Source organism: Hyperolius riggenbachi, chromosome 1 (genome assembly GCF_040937935.1).
Source record: "Hyperolius riggenbachi isolate aHypRig1 chromosome 1, aHypRig1.pri, whole genome shotgun sequence".
Taxonomy (NCBI): domain Eukaryota; kingdom Metazoa; phylum Chordata; class Amphibia; order Anura; family Hyperoliidae; genus Hyperolius; species Hyperolius riggenbachi.
Window position 1 is genome coordinate 211017023 of NC_090646.1, and position 25623 is coordinate 211042645.

The window sequence follows — 25623 nt, forward strand, 5'->3', positions numbered from 1 at the left end:
ACGGCGGGTGGGCGGAGCCAGTTGCCGGGGGAAGCGCGCGTCATCAATGACGCGATCGCTCCCCCGGCATGCCTAAAGGACGCGCCGCCTGAAGGCGTATTGCGGTCCTTTAGGCGTCCACTTTGCCGCCGCCCATGGGCTGTGGGCGGTCGGCAAGTGGTTAATATCGCTGTAACCTTAAAGGGAACCTGAACTGAGTAAAATTATTTGAAATAAACACATGATGTAGCTGCAAATGAATATTACATACTTTCCTCACCGTCAGTTCCTCTCAGAAGCTCACCATTTTCTTCTTACAGTGACCCCTTCCAGTTCTGACAATATTTTGTCAGAATTGAAATATAACAGTTAATGTCAGTTATTTATCAGCAGCTGTAAGTTACAACTGAATGTGCAAGGTAATGTCCATGTTTCCCTATGACTAAAGTGGGAGATATTACAGTGTAACAGTGTGCTGACCAGGAAGCTGTTATGGAGTAATGGCCATTTTCAAAATGGAGGACAGAGAATTTCATTGATCACAGTGGACAAACAGGACATGGAGAAAGAGATTGAGGAGTATACTACACGGGAGGTAAGTATGACATGTTTATTTTGACTTAATTTTCAGTTCAGTTTTAGGAACCCCCAAAGCCTACACAGAATTTCTTACTGCTTGCCTAAGCAAGTTCCCACTGCCAATATAAAGATCTGATAATTTGTGTCAACAAGGACCTGACAATGCTATTTAAACCGCTCACAGACAACACTTCGTGCTGTCAGATTTGTACAGCTTCTGCCAGTTACCTGCTGTTCAGTTTCTAAGTGTTGTGACCTCAACCTGCCCAATTATCCTCTGTTTTCCATTCCAGCTTTGACCTCAGCTTGTGAAATCAACTATGTCTAATATCCATTCACCCCAGCTTTGACTTGTGATCTCAACTATGCCTGATATTTAATTTTCTGAACTCAGCTTCTGACCTCAACTATGCCTGATATTCACCTCCCTAACCTCAGCTTGAGATTGTAGCTATGCCTGCTTACCTCCTGTCTAAGCCATTGTTGCCCTGTGACCTTATCCTACCCGCCTGCTACCACCACAGTCTTTAGTTTGCCTGTGTCCAGTCAGCCCTCCACCACCTGAGATCTCCACTTGACTCTGCTACCTAAGCACACTGCAGGGACCTCTCTCATTCTCCCTGCCTGTGGTGTGGTGATACCAGAAGCCAAAACCTGGTAGTCACTGGCAGCAAGGCAGTCTGCTGCCCACTAGGAGTAGCACCGGATCCATTCCTGCAGGATGCTCTAGAGAAGAACAGTGACCTGTTAAACTCTATACTCTGGGAGAACCTGCACTTGCCGCTAGTGGCAACATAGATTTAATATTTTATTTTGTGTTAAACACAGGGATACATTAAACCGTGTGGACATGTAAACTTAAGTAAAAAGAAAATACTTGTGTTTGAGTGTTCAGAATGTTACCATTAAAATGTCTTATTTCCACAGACACTTGCTAGGAAAAAAAACAGATCAATGCTAGAAGAATTCCTTTGACACTGATGTGTGAGCAGATGAACAGAAGCAAGAAATGGAAAGGTTCATATCACCTGTCATCAGCTGCTACTTGGAATTACCCTGTTGTGGTTCATCATCAATGGTCACCTCTACACATACAATTTTAATTCAACACTAATGATCTGAAATCTGAAGTCCCATTGGTATGAACTAGAAGTCACCACGTATTGAAGTGTGATAAAAACACTACAGTGCAATGCAAGCATGAATCAGAAATAAATAAATATTTTGGCAAACCATGATAAGTACAGCAAGTTTTTTTTTTAAATGTACAGCTTTGCTGATGTCTACCAGAATTAGAGAAAAGTACTCAGAAAGAATGCCCTACTTCAGACCTGCACAAAGTTGTCTCAGATATTAAAAATAATACTGACTGCTATAGCCATAGTGTGTTCTGCCTACTGTCCAACCCTGTATAAAAGGAGCTAGCATTACTAGAGAGTGGATCTCACTGGTTTTATCTTCATGTTTTGATTAGAACACAGAACAACTAAATTAAATGAGCTTAAAAACCAAATTCTTGGTAAATAGAGGAGGTAGTGGTGGACTTACCTCCTCCAAGTAGACTCACAACGACTGTAGTAAAGACAGTCAATATATTTTATTTATGAACTCCAAATATGCCAGGCAATAACAACGGAGCAATAGCATATGTGGTCAATAGAAGAGCCAGGCACCAACAGAGGTGCCTGGCTCTTCTACTGACCACATATGCTATTGCTCCGTTGTTATTGTCTGGCATATTTGGAGTTCATAAATAAAATATATTGACTGTCTTTACTACAGTCGTTGTGAGTCTACTTGGAGGAGGTAAGTCCACCACTACCTCCTCTATTTACCAAGAATTTGGTTTTTAAGCTCATTTAGCTTCCTTTTATCCTTTTGGCGCCGCTGTTCTCCTGCATAATATTGAGTCCACCCTGGGTGGAGTGTTGAACCCCCTTTTTCTCATCTACAGAGAGCGACTTCTTATTCCTGAGTGGGGTCAGGAAAATTTCCCCACCTGCTTTTACAGTGGTTGCCTAATAGTAACCTTGGTTTGTGAGTATTAATATTTACTAGTAACTATTTAATATTTATCTAGTAACCATTTACCAGTACATATTACACTATTGGGGCTCTTGGTGTTCCTTGTTTTTATCTCGTTGTAAATTAAATTAGCAATCGACAACAGTATTGTACATTTTTCAAGTCCACGACTGGTATTTTAAGTTATTACCAGTGCAACACAGCATCTTGTGACACAGCAATGCACTGTAGAAAATTGCTTGCCATCGCCAAAAATGTTTGAGGAGCAGAAGTTTCAGGGAAAGAGGGTATATAGCGGTCAGCCCGGGAGCAGTCATGCTTACTTAAAGGACTCACGAGGTGACATGTGACATGATGAGTAGACATGTGTATGTACAGTGCCTACTACACAAATAACTAGGCTGTGTTCCTTTTTTTCTTTCTCTGCCTGAAAAAGTTAAAAATCAGGTATGTAAGTGGCAGTTCCTGTCCGGGTCAGGACCAGGTCGGACTCTAGCTTAACCCTCACTGATGAGGAATTGCAGCCATAAAATACTTTTGTGGCAGTAAATGGCTTCTAAGAGCAGGAAAGAGATAAAAAGGTCAATGGTTCATATATTTTGGCATACTTCAATTAATGCGTCATTGAGAAAAGGCCATGAAACAGTAAAAGCTTAAAAAGTTGATCTAAATATAAAATAAAACTGCAGGATAACTTTAAAAGTCATTTTTAGAAGGAGGAGGACAGATACAATTGTTTCGCTTTTTTTTCACCTCGGATGTGCTTTAAGGGGCCGGTGAGTGTCTCCTCTTTACTAAATAGCCGTGGGTATGCTTATGTGCATACCCACGGCGTCTGCTCAGGGTCTCTTTAACTTGGAACTCGCTATATAGTATATTTTACCACAGCAAAATTTAATTTTACCAAGTTTAAAGACCATTTCTTCTTTGAATCTTTTAAAATCTATTTTCTCAAAAACTACAATGTCTTTTTGAAAAAAAAAATTTTTTTTGACTTGTTCCTACTTTTGGGCCGTTTGTATTGGTGGGCCATTCGTAAATCAGGAACTACCTGTATCAGCAACTTCCAATCCCCAGGTTTTCCAGCCATATACTTAAATTCCTTCCAGGAAGAATGTATGCCATATATAGCAGCTATATATATTCAGCTTCAACTACATGATACAGTTGTAGTAGTCAGAAAATGGTGGATTATAATAATATAAAGTATATACATTTTACATCGTATTTCATTTATTTTTTACACTAAAATGTGTGTTTTATATATTTATGAAATAAGGATGTTTTAAAATGAACCGTAAAAAATGCATACCTTAATAACAGTGTAGTTGCTAATTTCATGTACTTGAAATAAAAGGCCACTTTCACTCCTTGTTCGGAACTTTATCTCCAAGTGATTGACGTAGGACGGGTCTGAATCCACAGTACGATGTTGTAAGAGATATTCACGCTTCTTGGTCTGGCTAATGCCATACTGAATATAACCTTTGCCTTCAAGTGACAATGCAGTATCCGCAGTCATATCTACAAAGTGAACAAGGAGAATACCAAATTAAATACGCATAAAAAAACCCCATAAAAACACAAAGGGGTTAATTCATTAAACTCCTTAGCGGTAATCGTGAGTCAGGCTCGGGCTGGAAATCCACAGCTCAGAATGGTAACCCCGAGCTGGATCCATGGGAGGTGTGTAATGTGCAGGGCTGCTGCAGCTCTATCTAGCAGTATGATTTTTAGGGTCTAAAAGTGTGTGAAAAAATTGCACCGTTTTCAGACGCTAAAATCCAGAAATAATCATAATGCCAGGAAGGTTAAAAGAAATAGCGCAATCAACCTCCTGCTACTCGTGCTTTTAAATTATTAAGGCACCTTAATGTTAAGTCCCTGCATGTTATGCACGCAAGTGACAGCGTAGCATGCGTAAGTAAGCAACGGGCACTGCTTATAACAGCCGCACAGTAGAGATGTATCCCAACCGCGATACTTCACTAGTGCGGCCACTACTATATTAATTAACATACTAGCAGCCGTGCTAGTGAAGTATTGCGGTAGGGATACATCACTACTGCACAGCTATTATAAGCAGTGGCCGTTGTTTACTTCTTTCGCATCGCACTGCACCGCATCGGTATAAAAGTCCCCGTAGACTTTCATTGCCCTACGGTGTGGTGCGTTAAAAATACTGCACCACCCCAGTGTGAAAGGCCCCTCAATGAATCAACCCTAAAATCCCTGAGTACTTAGTATCACAGATATTTAGCGCAGGAGTAGATTGTAAGATGATTATGTTTTTAGATACAGTACATGCAAGTCTGAATAAAGCCTTATGTACAGACAGGTCTCTATGGAAACCATTTTTGTTTTGTCTGATTCAACAGTTTGGATGAATTCCAATTGTCCTTAATGAATTACAAATTTTCATACTGAATCAATTTATTTGAGTCTGCTTTGGCACAGAAGAAGAATTAGAACTATTGCCTTTAAGGAAATCTAATGAAAGAGGAATATAGAAGCTTCTTATTAAAAAATGCTATTTCTTTGCCTGCTGCACTGATCTTCTTCCAGTTATGGACAGAGAGTCCATGATCCAGAAAGAGTATACAGAAAAGATGTTCTGATACTGACTCTACAGCCTGCAGGCTTTGCTGGTGTGATTGAAAGACAAAGGAAGCCAACATATTGGGCATGAGAGCTAAGTAAAGAGAAAATTAATGGCAACCTCCATACTTAATTTAATTTTGGTTACTTATTGAAACATTGCCTATCTTGCTGGATGCTGGATGAGAATTATATGCCTAACTGGAACAGTTTTTTATAATACTGTAGAATGCTTGCTCATAGGACATAGTGACATTTGAGTGCAGTCCATTACTTTCTTTTATGTACATGTATTCTCAACATGGCAAACTGATGCCAACACCAACTAGTAGAAGGTTGTCACTTGCAAAGCATGCATAGTTTCCTTGCCTCCATATCAGAGTGCCAGAGCCAGTGTAAAGCTTTCATCAGCTCCTTTGGCTGAAATCCTAAACTTTTACAAGTGTCACCAAAGGTGCTGTCAGAAGTACATGAAAAAATCTGAATATTTCACCCAGTGCAAGTTAGCAGGAAAAGGTGCTCCTGAGCTCAAGCAGAACATTAGCCTTGCTTGGAGAGATTAGCACTTGAGTTGTTTGGACAATAGAATTAAGTTGCAGGACAAAGAACTATTTTAAAAAAGGAAAAACTGCACTATTACATAAACTTCAAAATGGATATTCAGATGATCAAAATGTCTGTTTTTGAGTGATTCACTTTAACTACTTAAGGACCAAGGTGATTGAAATCTATGCCCTGTTTTGGTGGTTACCTGGCTGGCAGGGCGTACATTTCAATCACCGCCGCTTTCATTGCTCCTGCCAGTCTCGCCGCTGAATCCCCGCCGTGTCCCATCACAGCTCACTTGCTCTTCCTGTCTCTATAACAGCAGAGCCCTGTGAGACGGTCAGGAGCCAATTTCATTGGCTCTTGACCGTGTCTATCAATGTAAGCAACTCCCATAGGCTTACATTGATAAACACAGTCAGGAACCAATGAAAGCGGCTCCTGACCATCTCACATGACTCATAGAGATGGCAGAGTGGTTGTCCTGAGGATCCCAGCATGCGGCGGTGGTATCGGTTGCGGCGGGTATATTCGGCAATTTCTATATGCGACGATTGTTATTGTACCAGTGGTCTCTGATCCTTAAGGGGGCAGAGACCGCTGGTACTTAAGTGGTTAAGGTTCTGGCTCACTCTCTAGTGATTGCGTCCCTGGAATATACTGGTGAGCTTATGCAGCCTGTCTTCTCATTTAAACTGATCAAATGTCACTATTACACCAAAGTTGGCAGAGATCAGACAGTCAGGCTCACCAGAAAAGATCTGACACATAATCATGCTCTGCCATACTATACTCTAAATGAAAAGCTCCATTTCCGGTGGAGTCGGTACTTTCGTCATTCAGATCTTACAGCATAAACACATTTCCAACATCTTTATTGATTCACAACTGATTCAAAAAGTTATTTTCAAAAATACACAAGCATATACATAAATACAAAAATTGTTATATTTGTCCCTGAAAAATAGTGAACTATTGTATAAAAAATGGGGCAAAAAATATCTGCAATTTTACCATTTAAATGAACGCCAAAGTGACAATTTTCAGTTAGTCTAAAGTTCCTGAATACAGTTAAGTGCTAGATGTGCTAGATGTGAAAATGGAATAGAAACACCTGTAGGATGTATGATAACACTTAAACCAAGAGCCACATAAAACCAGCATATAAAATGCATTACTTTATATTGTGGGACCTCGGCCTATTTTTCCACTTAAGTAAGGTTATTATAAAGCGATGTAAAACTTAACATACACTTTTCACAGTGCTTTCCAGTAAAGCCATCTTTACAGTTACATTGCTGCCAGAACCAATTATCAACACAGGTTCCCCCATTTTGGCAAGAGCTCGTAGCACAGGCTCCTTCTAATCTTGGACACCTAGACACACAAAAGCAGAAAAGAAATGCAAGTTTAGATAGTAAGTGTTTTACAGAAAGGTGACAGCTTCATAATGCAAATTCCAGTTACAGCATATGACTTTTAAATCATTATAGAAACAACATTGGTTTAAAGGCATATTACAATCCAGGGAAGTCTACTGTCTAAGAAGCTAGCAATATCACTGCATATGACGGTTCTTCCTATATTTGTGTAGGTTTTTCACACCCTAAAAAATTGATACTTGAATTGGTCTCCCCTAAAACTGGTTCTAGGAAGGGGCAGGAAACTGAAATAGTAAGAGCAACTGAAGGACAGTTTACAATCTCAATCATGATTAGGAGCAGAAGTTATTTTTCACCAATGAGGTGGGTCAGTCAGTGTCTGTAATACTTTTGAAATTCATAACGGAAATTCATAACAGCACATGACATGGGGAGCTGTAGTTTTCAACTGGTTCATAGCAAACACGACAATGTATACATACTGTATATTCCTGCGTATAAGACTACTTTTTAACCCTTGAAAATCTTTTGAAAAGTTGGGGGTCGTCTTATACGCCGGGTGTCATTGATGCCGGTAATACTCCCTATCCTGTTACCGCCTCTCTGATCTCCCTGCTAAGGGGACGCAATCTATTCTTCCATACCGCTCTGATAAAAAAGTAGACAAGGAGAGCTGACTAGTCTACTTAAGGAGAGCTGACCAATGCGACAAGTCAATTGACTATATACTGTTATATACTGGGTAACACATACAGGACAGCACCAGTATCTGTTCATACACACCACCAGTACATGATTTTTTTTTTATTTTAATTTGGTGTGCTTTGGAAGAGGGGTAGTCTTATACGGTGAGTATATCCCAAACTCTATATTTTAACTGGAAAAGTTGGGGGGTCGTCTTATATGCCCAGTCGTCTTATATGCCGGAATATACGGTATATGCAAAACAATCACACTCATAGTCACACAGGGACATATGCAATTGAATTCAACTGTGTCCTATATTTTCAAGTCTTCAAGCACTCTTGTTTCTTATTTTCTGGCCTGTACACATCTCTCTTCAGGCCATGCCTTCACTGTCAAACTCAAGTCTGCAAGGGCCTTGCAAGGTCCTCCCACATTTTTGGCAAAGCTCAATTAATTGATGGGACTGAATCAGGAAAGGTGTGGTTAATCAAGTAGAAGACATTTCTCCACTTCTCAGTCCATCCTAAACACTGGCACGGATGTGGCCCTCAAGAACTGGAGTGCAACAGCTGTGGTTTAGATCGTTGTGTTGTCAGACCCTGTATTATAAACAATCCTGCACGCTACTATTAAAATGTAAGTGGCGAGGTGAACTGGCTCATCAGGAGGAGCAGAAAATCTCATTGCAGCCTGTTAACTGGAAGCTCCATTTCAATCACAATAACGGCCCTTGTGCTCCAAGCCTTTATTTAACCACTTCAATACCAGATTGCTCTGGCCACTTAACGACCAGAGCCGTCCTCTTCCTATTTTATACTGTGATGTCAGGAGCCAATGAAATCAGTTCCTGACCGATATGGGGAAGCTCTGCTGTCAGTGCAACAGCAGAGTGAGCTGGTGCAGTATCACAAACAATGCAACTAGGGAAATGATGATTGAATTTGAGGCAAACAAAATGTACAAGTAAAAGTATAGCCCACACATACTTAGATACATACTGTATGTTAAATATAAACTTAGGAACATTATTTATTCAGATATACAAATAAAACTTTCAAATGTCTCAAAATAGGCATTTCTGCACTATACTATGCACATAATAAGCACTAAATGATTGATGCAACTGTATCGAATTGGCATGAGCAGATGATAATCATTCACACTAAGGGTTATATGCAATTCACTTTTTCACCTGAGTTTTCTCCTAGGAGGTAATTTTCATCTTCTCTAAAAAACAACTTTTCAGCATTTTACAATTAAAAAATACCCAAAAGTTAGTTAAAAAGTACTATCAAATTTATTTTGAGTGTTTTCTTGCTTGCTGGTGGTTTAAAATGCATTTTATGGCAAGGTGCAAAAATATCACCTAGGAGAAAAGTTAGGTGAAACAGTTATTTGCATTTGGGCCTAAATCTTCAAAGAAATAAAAATAGCGTCATTATGTTATCAAATAGCTTTGTGTGCAGAGCATACCGATCTAGAATTCCTTGTGCTGACAAAGCTTGGCTGGGTTCTAGAGGACGCCCATTTACTGCAAATTCCATTATACATCCTACAAAGTCATGGCTTTGTACTTGTCCTTTCCTTTGTAGTATTGGTTCCAGAGATCTGATACCTCCTACTGTTATTCTGTTTGGCTGAACATCCAGAGTCCTGTTCCAAGAAATAAGAATCATTGCAAGCTGAAAAACATTTTTTTTAAAACGGCAATGATGATTATAGCATAAATCAACTTCATTTGTTTTGTCTAGACAAAAGAAAAGATATACCTAGAAAAGGTCGGCAGTGATGCTTCAGGCTACAGTGGTATAGCTTAAAGAAAAACTGCATTAAGCAATATTTAGATATGGACTGGACAGTAGGATGCAATACATGGTTACATCATTGTTTAAAGTGACTCTGTAACAAAAATTACAACGTTTTTTCTACCATCCTCTAAGTTCCTAAACCTATTCTAATCTGTTCTGGCTCACTGCAGCACTTTGTACTATCACAGTCTCTGTAATAAATCAATGTATCTTTCCCCTGTCAGACTTGTCGGCCTGTGTCTGGAAGGCTGCCAACTCTTCCGTGCTGGTCTGTTCCTCTATGCACACTCCAGTGTGTGTTTTATTTACATAAGGCAGCAGCTTCTCTGCTATCTTATCAGTGATAGAAGAGTGCTGGATAAAAATCCTCCTCTGTTAGGCTGTGAAAGTAGCTGGCTGACACATACTGAGGAATTACAAACACAGGCACAGGCAGAGCTGTCTGCAGGAAGCCTGTAATGTTCAGTGCATGAGAGAAGAAGGGGACAAAAGGTAAACACACAAATGATCTTTTGAGACTCAAAAGGAAAGCTGTATACAGCCTGCTTGTGTATGGATGTATTTTCTATGTGTGGACATATTGTACATCAATCTACTTCCTGTTTTGGTGGCCATTTTGTTTGTTTATAAACAAACTTTTTAAAACTGTTTTTGACTACTTTTAATGCGGCGAGGAGCAACGAAATTGTGACAGAGGGTAATAGGAGATGTCCCCTAACACACTGGTATGTTTACTTTTGTGCAATTTTAACAATACAGATTTTCTTTAAGGATGAGCAGGCAAATGTATCAAAATCCATTTTATGGCTAATAATTTCATCCTTTCCAGAATCCACATAACCACCCAGAGCAAGTGCCAATCACATAAAACACTGTGCAATGTGATTCATTTATTTATGTAGGTGTCATAGTTTGACTTTGAAAGAACACCGATAGCCGTGATCTAGCTCAGGGACAGTTAGGCTTGGCTGTGTTTTCAGGTATGTTGTATCTCATCTCTGAGGAGCTGATTGTGCTGTGAAATGACCCAATCGGGTCAACTCCCAAACCAGTGGTAAAATTGGCATGTGAAGGTAGCACACATACATTTTACCAGTATGGCAGTTACGTAGCGCTTGTTGTGCAATTAGTGCAACCTACGTTTCTTAGGTAATGCTCAAGTTATTAGTACAACATGCCTTATGCAAGTAGCGCACCGAGTGTTACCGTAGCAATGCTCACGTTATCTAGATAACGTTTTCAGCTGGTATGTGAATTAACCTCAATAGTACTTTAATCCTGTTTTTATATGCACAGCATATGAGACAGACTGCAGAAAGCCTCTTGATAGTATTTTACTATCGTAATTCAGTGGTAGAATACCGCTGATTTTAGTGAGATTCTACTAGCGGCAATCCCCTTTTTTCCAAGCGCCTTTTTTCAGTAATACCTTCCGTGGTCAATTTATGGGTTTTAAAGCTATGTACAGATTTTCTATAAGTGGAAGAACAACAAGGGGCCTACAAGTACATTTTTTAACTACAATGCTCCAAATTCTTTCACACATAATAAAGAAGTCTCTGGCCTACACCAAACAGGTATTAACTTATAATTTGGATCTCTGTGCCACCCCATCCTGCTTTTCACAAACTAGTAAGAGCACTGTTACTGGCAAAAGATGTTCTTTGACTGCTTTGTAAATTGACCACGGAAGGTATTACTGAAAAAAGGCGCTTGGAAAAAAGGGGATTGCCGCTAGTAGAATCTCGCTAAAATCAGCGGTATTCTACCACTGAATTACGATAGTAAAATACTTACCAATATTTTACTATGGTTAAATCTAACTCTACTCTCACACAGAACCCTCCTCTACTGATGTCTAACCCTAACACCCCCCTCGTTGGTGCATAACCCTAAGACCCCCTGTGGTGCCTAACCCTAAGACCCCCCACCCCAAATCCATTAAAGAAGGACACAGGGGGACACAAGGGGGCAATGAAGGACACAGTGGGACACACAAGAGGACACAGGAGAACAGAAGGGGACACATGGTGGACAAAAGGGGACATAGGGGGACAATGATTGGGGGAGTAAATCTACAAGATGCTTCTGGAACATGGATGCACCAGATTTAGTATATATTATTTTTTCTCCAGTTTTTGCTTTCTAAACCTAGGTGCCTGTTATATTTCAAAACGTCTTATCTGCTGAAAAAATACAGTAATTTGAAACACAATAATATTCGATAAGTGCATCTTTAGACTTCTGTGTTTAGCATGTTTTAAGACACCCCTACTGTCTTCAAGATGTATCTGACTTTAGTATCCAGTGACTAATACCTGGAATTTCGCTAAGAAAGACCCCCTCCTTCAATAGCATGGACTTTATTGTTCGTTGAAATGAAGGCGTAATAAAGTAACATTTTATTAAGTGCAATCACATAGGAAGTAGAAGCCAGCATGTCTTGAACATATCCTTATTAAAAGTAAATGTGCCTACAGGGAGCTTCTTGTGAAATTTAGAAGAATTTTATTTGACAAAAGTGACAGTAAGTATATGACGTTTTTACTTATTAACGGTTTTACAGAAGGATCAGGTTTGTAAGACACGGTGAAGCATCTATGCAAAAAGAAGCAACAGAAGAAGAAACATCCCCCTCTGGTTTAATAATCAAATGCATTATTGTAGGCTATATTAAATTGCACTCTCCCATGTGACATTGCTTTGAAAGAAAAGTTTAGAAAATTACCAGTCACTGGACACAGCCGTAGTACTGACAGTACAAAATCCCGCTTCCTTGTCTTCAGAGCACGTGTCAACTGTTAGCGACGCCACCTAAAATAAAGTTTCATAGTCAAAGTTTTATAGATAATGACTGATCGTTAAGTAAAATAGTATACAGTATTATGGAGTTGCATATTAATTAATACACATTAAACAATTGCTCTTCAAGCTACTGTATATAGAGGATACCGTATAACTATCCTATTTGTTTTTTTTTAAACTATCCTATTTTTTGAAACTTGCTTCATTACGGCTTCAGCTCTATGACTGTCAGGGGAACAAGAACACAGTTTGGTAGTTTCAGCTTCCAGATGCAAGTGAAGAGAGTGTGGAAACTGACACCATATTAGATGAACATATTTATTATCCATACAGTTGAGTGTAGTTTAATTGTAGCAGAAAAGGTATAGCCAACATAAAAAGTGTTATTGGTACTTAAAATAGTAGAAGTTAGATCTGAAACATACCAAACCTGTACATTTTTTGCTTTAAAAACAACAGTTTATTAAGAGGTAATTAAAATTGAAGGAACGTATCAGTGGTTGCATTTCCAATATGCACACAATACCATAAAATTAATATAAAAATGTCATTAATTCAAAATGTTTTGACCATCTCTACTGACAGAAGAACAAGAGCACTTCAGATCCTACTTCCAATCAAGTAAATCATCAGGTTGGGCAAAAGAAAAAATATATAGTCTATTGATTTGTAGCGACTGATCCCTAGCCCAAAATTGATCTCTTTTTTGATCAAAAGCAGATCGGACAGGCTGGAAAATATTAAGCGAAATACCATCCATTGTTCCATGTGTATGTCCCATTCTGGTAATATTTTTCCTCTCAATTTTTGAATCAGAAGAATGTTTGAAAAATTATGGGAAAAAAAATGGAATGTGTGTATGCAATCAATGTCAGATCTTAATGCCAATCAAATCTCTCGCTCGAGTAGGATCTGAAGTGAAAATTGTATGGTGTGTATTAGGCACTAAAATGTTGTGAATTTGCCATTGTGTACATAGCCCTGACATCAGCAGCAAGACAACAACTCCAGGCTCTCGTTCAAACAAATAAAAAGTGGTACATTGTGGTACTTCCTGGAACTTAACATCCACACTCCTATACATGAAAGCGTATGGCCACACTGCAATTGTGCAGTAGCATAGACCCACTTGGGCCTCGGTGGAAAAAGCTGAGCTCAGTTGGGTCTATGTTACTGCACAGGCACAAGTCGTCAACAAGCAGACACAGCACTTTCACAGCCCGGTGGAGGAGGATGGATAAGCCTCTGGAATATTTAGGAGAGTACCCATTTCCGGCACTTTTTTCACTACAGGTAGACTTTAAAAGGTAATATTTTGTTACTGAGATTTTCGGTGTCCTCTATGTTTCTATAGTGATGTTTCTTTAATGTTACTAGTCTTAAAACAAAATAATTAAAATGACTCAAACAGTAGATAAGTTGGAAAATAAATATATTTCTTCATCTAAATATAATGTCTAGTTAAAAAAAAAAGAATATGAAAAATAGATGTCATTATTTATAATGCTGCTATTGTGTTGTCCAAGAACATTATCTATGCACCATATTTAAAATTTTGGGGGCTTTTAGCAAATAATCTGTGATGATGCTTTTATTCACACAACATAAAAATGACAAAGATAATATTTTTTGAGCAAGATTGTGACATTTTTTAATATGGGCCGTGTTTCTGCAGTTCCCTCTTCAGGTTCTGTCTATCCTCGTCTAATCTGCAATATTTCATCAATGACAACTTAATGCTTTTACCAGTTTCCCACAAACTCCCACTGCACCTTAGGAAATGACAGATTTGAAATCCTGTGGGTTGAGGACAGACTTATACTGTACACTCTTACATGTGGAAATTGTGTTACCTTTAACAATATTGCATGTGACGGGAAAAAAAATGAAATTTAGTTTCTTCTATAGGCTACAAACATATCTGAATGCATAAACTTCAAAATAATTGCATTTATACACCAGCATACAAATCTTTTGAATTTGATGTTGAAAAAACACCAGACCAAGGAGAGATTATAAACATTTTGTCATAAAATGCTTAGTACAATAAGCCATGCAATATCCAACAAAATCTATCAAACGACATTAACCTGTTGTGTATATGTACACATCAGCATATGCTAACTTAGTACACTAAGGCTGCTTACACACAGGGACGTTACAGGCGCACGTTAGTGCAGCCTGTAACGCTCCCCCAACGTACAGCAATGTAACACAAGTGGGCTGTTCACACTGCCCACGTTGCGTTACATGTAAGTTTAACGCTGCATGTTCTTCTGAAAGTGCAGCATGCTACGGCGTTACAGCGGCTTAAGCCGCGTTAGACTGTTTGCACATGCTCAGTCATGTTGGGGAGGAGCAGAGAGCGGCCAGGCACATGGCTAATTAATATTCACTGCACGTTGTGACGTGCAGTGTTTACTGCCTGGTGCGGCCGCTCTGTGCGGCGATTGGCCGGCAGGACCACGTGATGCCGCATGCGTCCAAGAGTACGCATCACGGCATCACGGACGCCAGAGTGAGCTGCACAACGCGGCTCACTCTGACGTCCACATCGAAGAGCACCAGGCCTTGCGTTAGGTGCACGTTATGCGACCTTAACGTAGCACCTAACGCAACGTCTTGGTGTGCAAGTAGCCTTAACGTTAAAAAAAATTCATTTTTTTAAATAAAAGTGCCCAAAACCTAGATCACTGCTGCACAATTATTCTAGTAGCCAAAAGTCATTTAAAAATAAATTCCATTTCAAATTTGTAGCAATGTTTTTTTAAATTGACAGTAAGCACACAAAGTGCTATTTTGTTACCACGTCAACATTCATTATTGCCCATAATCTTCCGCTGTGCTACATGAGTACAGTGATTGGTTATAGAGGTCAGACTCAGAAGCACCTAGCAGGTCATTGTCAACACCTGAACTAAATCATCTGTCAGGTTCTTGTAGGAACATCATGGTTTGGTAGTGTTTTAAATGCTTAAAAAAATGAATTAAGCAAGCTGAAAAATGTTTGCTATTAGCCCTTGGAATGTTGCATAGAGCTTGACTAAATTCATTGTTGTTGTTTTTTTTTTTTTTTCAATTACAGTGTAATTCCACTTTTAATTAATATGTAATGACATTTATTTTTCATTAGCTGACTATACTTAGCAGTTTTCCACATGAATTCCACTTGAAACTACGGTAATCACTGCCGCTGCTCTTTTTTGTCTTGTTTTGTTTTTGTCAGCAGCAATAACATTTTACTTATCGATGCAGAACTTTGTGAAAGAGGACCATCTGTGAAAAATAGAAAGCCTACAATGTAAGGCGCTCTACTACTGCTGCACAGATCAGTGGATGGTAAGATGAATCACTCACCCATTCACCTGTAATTCATTTATGTCAGAAACTCTGCCTTCTCCTCTGCAAAACTACATGGGCTTTTTTTTTAAGATGTTCCAAAGTTTTGGCCACTCCCACCTATGTCGCCTTGGCCCACCCCTAACTCGACACCTATGGCCTAATTGGTGGCTGCTGAGCTGGGGAGAATCACAGCAAAGTGGGTGGAGGTGGCCACAAAACTTCAGAAGAAAATGTCTGTTGCAGGGTTTCTGACATTACTAAATGTGGTAGAAGCTGGTGAGTGATTAACCCTACCACCCACTGATCTATGGAGGCGTAATGGAGAGCCTTAAAGGGAACCTGAAGCGAGTCAAATTATTTAAAATAAACACGATGTAGCTGCAAATGAATATTAATTACTAACCTCACAGTCAGTTACTCTCAGAGGCTCACCATTTTCTTCTTACAGTGATCCCTTCCAGTTCTGACAATATTTTGTCAGAACTGAAATATAACAGTTGCAGTCAGTTATATATCAGCAGCTGTCAGTTACAACTGAATGTGCAAGGTAATGTCCATGTTTCCCTATGGCTCAAGTGGGTGATATTACAGTTTAACAGTGTGCTGGCCAGGAAGCTGTTATGGGGTAATGGCCATTTTTAAAATGGAGGATGGAGATTGGAGAATTCCATTGATCACAGTTGGACAAACAGGACGCAGGAGAGAAGAAAGAGATTGGAGAGCAGACTACACAGGAGGTAAGTATGACCTGTGTATGGTTATTTTTACTTTTTTTCAGTTCAGGTTCTCTTTAAATTGAAGGCCCATGTACAGGCTTATTTTTTCCCCAAAGGTCATTTTTAAATTAAATAGGTATTGGTGATTCACAATTTATCAGTTACAAAACTATTGTGACAGTCCACAAGCTGTACATCTAATCAGCAGTGTGACTAGTTCACATTGAGTAAGCCATTTGACTGATAGCTGTAAATGCAAACAGATGTGCTGATTGTTCCTAGAATAAACACAGTAGGCACAGGGGTGGAAGGTAAACTCCATGTGCCTCCGTTAAGCAACAATCAGCTCCGGTATTCGGCTCAGTGATGTCAGCAGGGGGCCTTCTGCGCATGCGCAGGCCTTCTGCACTGACCCCAGCTGACGTCACTGTGTCGGACTGGGCCCGACTGATGTGAATACTGGGAGCTGATTGCATTATTCCAGTTAGAGTTATACTTCGTATCATTAAAAAAGAACCAGAGGTCAGAGGAATATGGAGCCTGACATGTTTATTTCCTTTTAAATAATGCACATTGCCTGGCTTTCCTGCTGATCTTCTGCCTGTGCTGTAAACCATAGACGCAGAAGTTCAGCTGTCTATGACAAATCTGACAAGATTAGCTGCATGCTTGTTTCAGGTCTGTGATTTAGACCCTAAAGACCAGAAATATCCGCAGGACAGCCAGGCAGCTGGTATTGTTTAAAAGGAAATAAATATGGCAGCTTCCATAGGTCTCACACCCCGGGTTCCTTTTAAGCTAAGCACAGGAAGTCATTCAAATGTAGAAAAAACTTTGGTTTCTTATCTTGGATCAGTTCAATAATCAAATAGGAAACCATAATTTGCATACCTAAAGATGTACAAGTAGCAGCTATAATTACTTTCAGTAGCTACATTGGCATAACATTTATTAGTGATCTACCATATTTCTTAATTCATAGTTTCAGGAAGATTTTCACTGAGTTGTTAAGTTTAGTAAATAAATGCTTTAAACTGTGTGTGGAAGCATATAAGTATACAAACCTTTCTTAGGCATTATTGCTGTTTGCTATGTCATTGACTTCTCGTAGCTTGAGATGTACAGTATATATATATATATATATATATATATATATATATTTCTATAGGACATTTCAGCAGCAAGCATGAGCAGTACTTCTTTGTGCCATTAGGTGGTGCTGAATGTAGCATTCATGACATATTGTAGCTACAGTACAATAAATAAAACCTATACTTTCAGTGGCAAAAAGAGGAAACGTTACGGTTTTCCATATAGCAACATGACATAGTGATGCAAATGGAAGGGAATACAACATGTCTTCACTTTAGAACTGAAAGGTTGTGTTTCCTTAACACTCTTTTATGAGGTTAAAGCAACAGATTTATCATAACCTAAGTAAAGAGCACCAGACATGTTTAAATATTTTTGTACGCTTGGAAGTGGTATTAATTAATCATGATGATGCGCTCCAGAATTACACTTACACACTAAGATTGTTCTCTGCTCAAAATGCTTTATATGTTTTACATAAATGTCGGAATCCAGGGTTATATATAGTGTTGCTTCAGGCTAAGGTCAAATTTGTCTTGAATATTGACTATTTGGCACTGTTCCCTGACATCCGAATATCACTGATCTTTGGCAGACATTCGTGGGTGATATTCCAGAGTCTATAGTAATCAGAATGTCGCAGCAATCCCTCACACCCATGTGTGGCAACAACCATAACAATGCATTTGTTGTTTTGTATGACCTTCTGAACCCTACGGGTCTAGGGGTGGGCCATCAGAGGAACAAATCCTCTGACTGGTCACTTGATTGCTACCCAAGCTACTGACTGACCCCAATGCAGTCAGTGGCTTAGCTGGGAATGAGGCAACCAATCAGTGGTTTTATTTATGTCTGAAGGTCCATTGTTTAGCATTAGAGTTGTTGAAAAAAGAGGAGAGCCTCCAGTAGGGCTGCTAACAATATGGCAGTTGGAGGAGGTGACTGCAGCTGGATGGAATTTTTTTTTCTGTTTTTTACTATAGAAGCCATCAAAGCTGCCAATTTGTTCACCCCTATGCTGCTTGATTTTAATATTGCTATTCAACCCCCGAAATAATCACCACTGCTATCTTGATTTCTAAGCTTCCACCATGTGGCTAAGCCTAGGGTTACTATTTCTCTCATCAAGAAGAAGGGGGGGGAATAAAAAATAGCAAGAGGCTTGATCCCTGTGTTCAAAATGTGCTCCCCGTTCATGATAAAGCCCTTATTTAACTAAATTGTAACCCTAGATGTTGGAATAGGAGCCCAACATTGTGGCAGGAATTCTGACAGTCACATTTGCTCAATGTAATTTGCCAAAAGGGTACTGGGTATTCCATTAATCCCAGCAGCTAGTAGTTGGTGTCAGCTTACTAGACAGTAACAATTTGTGAACATCTTGATGGACTACAATGGTTAAAGAAATTGTTTTGACCAGGAGTATGCTGTGTATGTGTTTTTTTTTGTAGGATATGGTAGTTATGGAGAAGGTGTATTTATGTTACCCTGCATTCATTCCCTTCATGGGAAGAACACCTGGTCCCTTTGAAAGTAATCTCGAGGCAAACTTCACTCTCTTAGAAAAACAAACTGGTACTGGTGTGACAAAGCCACGTGGGACCAATAGCACCCCTCCTAAGGAGGCTGAAAAGCACAAGGGGGGTTAAAGGGACTCTGAGCAGTGCAGAAACTATGGAAAGATGCATATCATTTTAAAGCTCTCTTTCTCGTCTGCCGCGGCCGCAATTTCGATCGCGAAAATAGAGAAAACTAAAATGCGTAGGGTGACGATTTAGGTGTCGTCAGAAAGAGGAGAAAGAGAGCTTTAAAATGATATCAATCCATAGTTACATTGTATTACACAGGGCGACTTTTTCTCAAATTCAGCAGCTGCATTCAGCAGAATGGAGCTGCTGACTTTGTAACTATGGAAAGATGGATATAATTTTAAATCTCTCTTTCTCCTCTTTCTGACGACACCTAAAACGTCACCCTACGCATTTTAGTTTTCTCTATTTTCGCGGCCGCTGCAATTTCAAATAGCGAAAACTAAAAGGCATAGGGCGGCGGTTTATATATCATTGGAAAGAGGAGAAAGAGAGCTTTAAAATGATATGCATCTTTCCATAGTTTCTGCACTGCTCGGAGTCCCTTTAATATGTGCCCAGAGGTATATAAAACTGAGTTAAAACAACTAAAATAAAAAAACAACTAAAATAAAAAAAGAGAGGCGGCTTGCCTTAATAATGACAACTTCATGTAATAATGGAATTTATTATGCACTGGCAAGCATTTTATGTGTCCAATCCCACTTTTGTGGGCCAATAGTAGAGGGTTAGGTAGGTAGAGGGTAACCTCCAGAGGCTTCCCATGTCCTCCCGGCTCCTACTGCCACTGCCCAGGACCCTTTTGACATTCGCAGCCATGCTCCACTTCATGCATGATCGTGGATACACTGTGCTGTGCCCATGCAAGTAAAGCCATGACTGTGCAGTAGCACAGAACCACTCATACACGATTGGCTCCAGTTTACTGTGGAGGTGCAGTAAGCTCACGGAGAGAAGAATAGTCACAATCAGAAATCTCCCTGTATTTCTTACAGTAGCTTTTATGCTGATCAACCTTTTGCAGTTCACTGTCTGGTCACCATACAACAAATTAAGATAAATAGTAATTGTGCTGACACATCTACATAAACTGACAATCATAACATTTTTATAGCAAGTGTCTAAGATTCTTATAGGCTTATCCCTACTGATCTGCAGACGCTTATTATTAATTGTTTTGTAAATGTAATCAGTATGTGAAAAAATGGCATTAGCAACTCCAACGACTATGCTATGATATAGCAGATTACCATCTAATGCAAGGGTTTCAAACTCAAGTACAAAATGGGCCAAAATTTAACACTGGGACCTAGTCGCGGCCAACCGCAATGTCTACTGGCCACTTTCCTACCATATAAAGTTCCCAGGTGGCCCTCCCCTATACAGTTCCCTGGTGTTTAGTGCTTCCCCCCTCCCTCCCCATATGGTTCCCAGGTGTTCTAGGGCTGAACCTCCAATATAGCCTCCCTGATAGTCTAGAGTGGCCCAAACATAATGCAAAATGAGGAAACCACTTGAGGGCCAAATTTAATGGCTCTGAGGGCCAGATTTGGCCCGTAGACCAGAATTTGACATGTATGATCTAATAGCACTAAACAGGACATGCTAAGGGGCACCCCTCAACAAGTGTTCCTGAAGTAGAATGACACAACCAAAATTTGTGACCTCCAATAAAGAAGACAGTTTGGACGAGGCATGAAGTAGTCTAAATAAAGTATATATGAAATATATATTACTTACATAAAATTGATCTTAGATAAGAATAAAATACAAAATTTGAATTTTGATATGGTACACTTTTCAGACAGAATTATGGTTTTTAAGACACATTAGAGACAATTTAACTGTGCAAATAATCATAACACAACTTTGACAAAATAAACAAATAATTTCACAAAAAAAGAGAATAAGCTTGACTGAAATATATACTATTATGCCTGCCCTATACCTATATCATGCTTCACTTAAGTTAGCAAGATATAAGTTTAAGCTAGAACAGACAGGCAGCTAAAATTACATTATTTTGGCAAAAAAAAAACCACCTCTGTTTACTCAATTCTATAAAAGATATAATCTAAAGAAACTCTTACCATGCCAGCTCTGCGTGCAATCACTGTGTGGAAATGTCCGTCCGAGACTTTCTTCATTGTGGTCAGCTTGTATGTACCACTGCCCAAGTTATAGGAAAACCTCATCCTCTCTTCTACAATCTCCAGAGCAAGGAACTCCGCTGTATCCCCAGTCTGATTATCATAATTGTACAGCAGTAAGGCATTGGGTTTTATTGTAGAAAACTTGATGTAAATATAATTATTGTTAGGATCTAGACTGGGGAACTCCATATAAGACAGTTCTTCAAATCCATAACTGTTTAATTCACAGTGCTTTCCAAAAACACCTAGACAAGAAAAGGAATAACAAAAATGCACAAAATGAAAATAGTAACATTAAGTCTACAGCAACAGTTAAAATCTATAGCAACACAATTAAAGGACACCTGAAGTAAGAGGAATATGGAGGCTGACATATTTACTTCCATTTAAACAAAGCACATTGCCTGGCTGTATTATTGACCCTCTGCCTCTAATACTTTAATGCCATAGACCCCGAACAGACATACATTTGGGGTATCTGACTGAAGTCTGACTAGATTAGCTGCATGCTTGTTTGGTATGTGATCCAGATACTACTGTAACCCAAAAAAATCAGCAGGGCACCTGGCAACGGGTATTGTGTAAAAGGAAATTAATATGGCCACCTACATATCTCTTTCACTTCAGGTGTCCTTTAGCAAAATGAAACTACTGGATTTTCTGGAACTTACACACACATATACTACTGTATAGCTCAGGGGTGGGCGAACCTTCTTAGGATCAGGCTGCATTCCTCTAGAATGCAGTTCACTACTGCTGCGGCTCTTCATTTGACTCCCTACCTATGGCTAGTATAGCTATACCTAACAATATGAAGTAACAGTTGCCAACCCGAGATAAGAGGGATATGTAGGCAGCCATATTTATTTCCTTTTAAACAATACTAGTTGCCTGGCAATCCTGTTAATCCTCTAGCATCAGTAGTGTCCTAGTCACAACCCTGAAACAAGTATGTGGCTAATCAGAATTGACAAATAAGTCAGAATTAAGTCAGAGCATTTGATCTACATGCTTGTTCAGGGTCTATGGCTAAAAGTATTAGAGACACAGGATCAGGAGGACAACCTGGAAACTTGTATTGGTTAAAAAAAGGAAATATGGCAGCCTCCATATCACTCTCACTTCAATTTCCCTTTAACATACTAATTAGTCCCACACAGGGGGCAGAAGATGTGATTGGTGATTCACGGTGTCCAGCCAATTAGCCATTTAGTCACCACCTGTGTATACAGGCATAACCTTCCCTGACAGGTGAAGCAAATCACCATCTTTGGGGGGAAAAATGTGCCTATCATTAGTCGCTATAGCCCTCAACCAATCAATGTTATGCTACTCATCTTCTAACTCCTTGCAAAAAACTGAGCTCCACATCACAGTCCACATGTCACATTCTCCTTGTCAAGTCAGACCTTAATTTCATAAAAAGTGCAGAGGTTACAGGAAAACTGCAACGACCTACACAATAAAGCATGAAACGTAATTTTTGTAATTGCATTGCAGCACCTTTTTTGCATACTTGTCTATGCAGCAAATTTCCCTAGAAACATCCTCTGTAAAATAATTATATTGTGTGTGCTCACTATTGTGGAAAATAATACCAGAGATAATGTATGCAGAATTAGATTCTTGTTTATTAACCTGTCTCTCCAGCAATGTTTTTTTTTTATTTTTAATGTAATTTTCATAACTCAATATTTTAATATCTCAACACTAACCCACCGATAAGATAAAGTGATTTTCCATGCGAGTAATCTGAAGTCTATGTATAGAAGACATAGTTAGTAGAGATGGTCTCACAACGTAGGCATTTCTAAGTGTTTTTCTTCCCTTGCACGAGAATCAGATGTAGCTTCCTACACTTCATTAATCATATGGTGTCTCATGCCTTCTAGTCTTTTAAGCTAGCTTTCATAAAAACCTATGGAAGAATTTAAATCCAGAAAATTTTAAGTTCCTTTATTTTCCATTTGAACCTGCTTCCCTTTTAATTTTCCAAAAAGGACAAGAAAAAGTAAACAGGTTGGAGGCATGTGGACTCTCATATTATACAGCTCATTTATAATATAAAAGCCAGTTATATGATTCTAGGTGAAGCAGCTTATCAAATAATTCAGTTTGTTTCAAAGAATTTGGAGACGTATTAGCTATCTTATCTTTAAGAGCAATATGCATTACTCTGTTTCCTGGTAAATGTTGACGGTAGCAGGTTAAAGTTAACAAATGATAATATAATAGGTCTAATGCCGGGAGTACACGGGTGTTTTTTTCCGCTTGATTCTATGCTCGATCGATTTTACAGCTCGGTTCTGCATACGATTCTCTTATCTTCGATTAAGAAGATAGAAAGCATTTCCCTTGTGAGACATATAGAAATTGATGATAGGTCTCACTTAACTTCCGGTTACCTCTTATACAAGGTTACAAATCACCTAATCAATACTTGAAAAATAATTTCAAGAATGGCACGGGTCCCCGATTTGTAAACCGGATAATCAACACTTTTATTGAAAGTTATACATTATTTACACATTGCTTGATTGCATGCAAAAATCAGCGTTTGAATTAAAAACAGCCTAAAATTGTGCTGGAGACACAGCACCTTATAAATGCTCAAAACCTAGGCTAGAGAGCTAAGTAGACTAAGCCGGCATCACACCCTCCAACACCTCTCATGCCACCACATGGGCCCAGCCAATCACACTTAGGGCCATGTAAGCAGCAATTTCCAAAGGTGTCATCTGTGCGCTCCCCATAGGGGGCACAGAGTCCACCTGCACAGCACAGTAAAGTTAACAAATGATAATATAATAGGTCTAATGCTGGGAATACACGGGTGTTTTTTTCCGCTCGATTCTCCGCTCGATCGATTTTACCGCTCGATTCTGCAGTCATTTCTCTTATCTTCAGCTCAATTTTCCATTCACCTCTAAATAGATCGAACAGGAGATCGGACATGTCGGAAATTATCTATCTAACCATCCATCTGCCGCAAAAATGACCCGTGTATTCACAGCATTATTTCAGCATATACAGTATGAGGTGTGTAATATTGAAAAAAAATGGAAAGTTACAGCAAAAGATTATGGCATTAGATCCAGAAACTAGGGCTGGAGATTTTCAGGAAACATAATTAATTCTGAAAACCTGGACTGAAATAATTTAAAATGGTGGCCAATTTTTTTTAACCCTGCATTCAAGAAACTTGTATTCCTTTTTCAAATACACGTTGCAATTTTTATATGCGTTTGTCTACAAAAATTTGTATTGCAATGTTTTTTCATGAATATAAATGAAGTTTCGATTCTGCATTTCGATAGACTTGCATTCAAACATGAATCACACATGAAAATAAGCAGACCTGCTGTCAAAATTTAAAATGTAGAGAAATAACGAATGCAAATTTACATACGAATGCAAATAGAATGCAATACCATTGGAATACTTTACACAATCACATTTTTGAAAAATCACATATCAAACAAAAGGTGTGAACCCTGCCTTAAAGCTCAGACACACTATAAATGCTTTTCACAGCGCTGTTGGGCTATCTGAGCTTTCTGTTTTTTTAAAAAAAAACCTCTCCCATTGACATTAAAATCATGGTAAAATCGCGATTGTGGTAAAATCACACAATCCGCTTGCTGTGTTGCAGTAAACGCAACAATAAGTCTTAACCTGCTGCATTTTTCCAGATAGCGAATGCCTTAGCTATAGAGCCCTATGGTGGGAACGCATCTGCTCCAGAATGAATGGGAGGAGAAAATGGAGCAGAGCGGACACAGAACTTCACCACTCTGACCTGTCTCAAGTGGTAACCAAACCCAATTCTTGTGCAATGCTTATACCACTAAAGCACCAGGTGGGAAAATCTGCTATTTTGCACAGTAGAGCATCAAGTGCTAAGAAAGTGGTGTATTAACTAACCTATGCTAAAACTGCTGTGGGCAGAAAGCAGACAACACTTTTACCAGTACTTCCGACAGTAAGGTAGCAGTTAGTATGACTTGCGTTACCTAAGTAATGTGTACATAGCCAGGGTACCACGCACTACGCTATTTGCTAGCAATGTAATACCTAGGTAATGAGAATTGCACTATTTGCTCTTTGTGTGCCACGTAACTTAAAGGGACCCTGAGCAGTCATTAAAAATGAAATAGGTACTCACCTGGGGCTTCCTCCAGCCTACAGTAGCCGCGAGGTCCCCCGGCATCCTCCTTGCTCCTCTCCTGGTCCTGCTGGCAGCTCCGTTACCGGTGACTTTTGGGCTGAAAGTCCTGCACATGCACAGTTATCTAACTTTGAACTGCGCATGCGCAGGACTG

At 39.3% G+C, this 25623-nt stretch overlaps 1 protein-coding gene across 1 annotated transcript in view; it reads right to left on the reverse strand.

The window, feature by feature from the left end:
- FAT4 (FAT atypical cadherin 4) overlaps positions 1 to 25623 on the reverse strand; it is a 305933-nt gene that overhangs the window by 14212 nt on the left and 266098 nt on the right. The window contains exons 11-15 of the mRNA XM_068280038.1: positions 21239 to 21546; positions 12333 to 12418; positions 9270 to 9449; positions 6980 to 7104; positions 3896 to 4107 (exon numbers count right to left, since the gene is read on the reverse strand). Coding sequence (XP_068136139.1) covers positions 3896 to 4107; positions 6980 to 7104; positions 9270 to 9449; positions 12333 to 12418; positions 21239 to 21546 — 911 coding nt within the window. The remainder of the gene's footprint in view (positions 1 to 3895; positions 4108 to 6979; positions 7105 to 9269; positions 9450 to 12332; positions 12419 to 21238; positions 21547 to 25623) is intronic.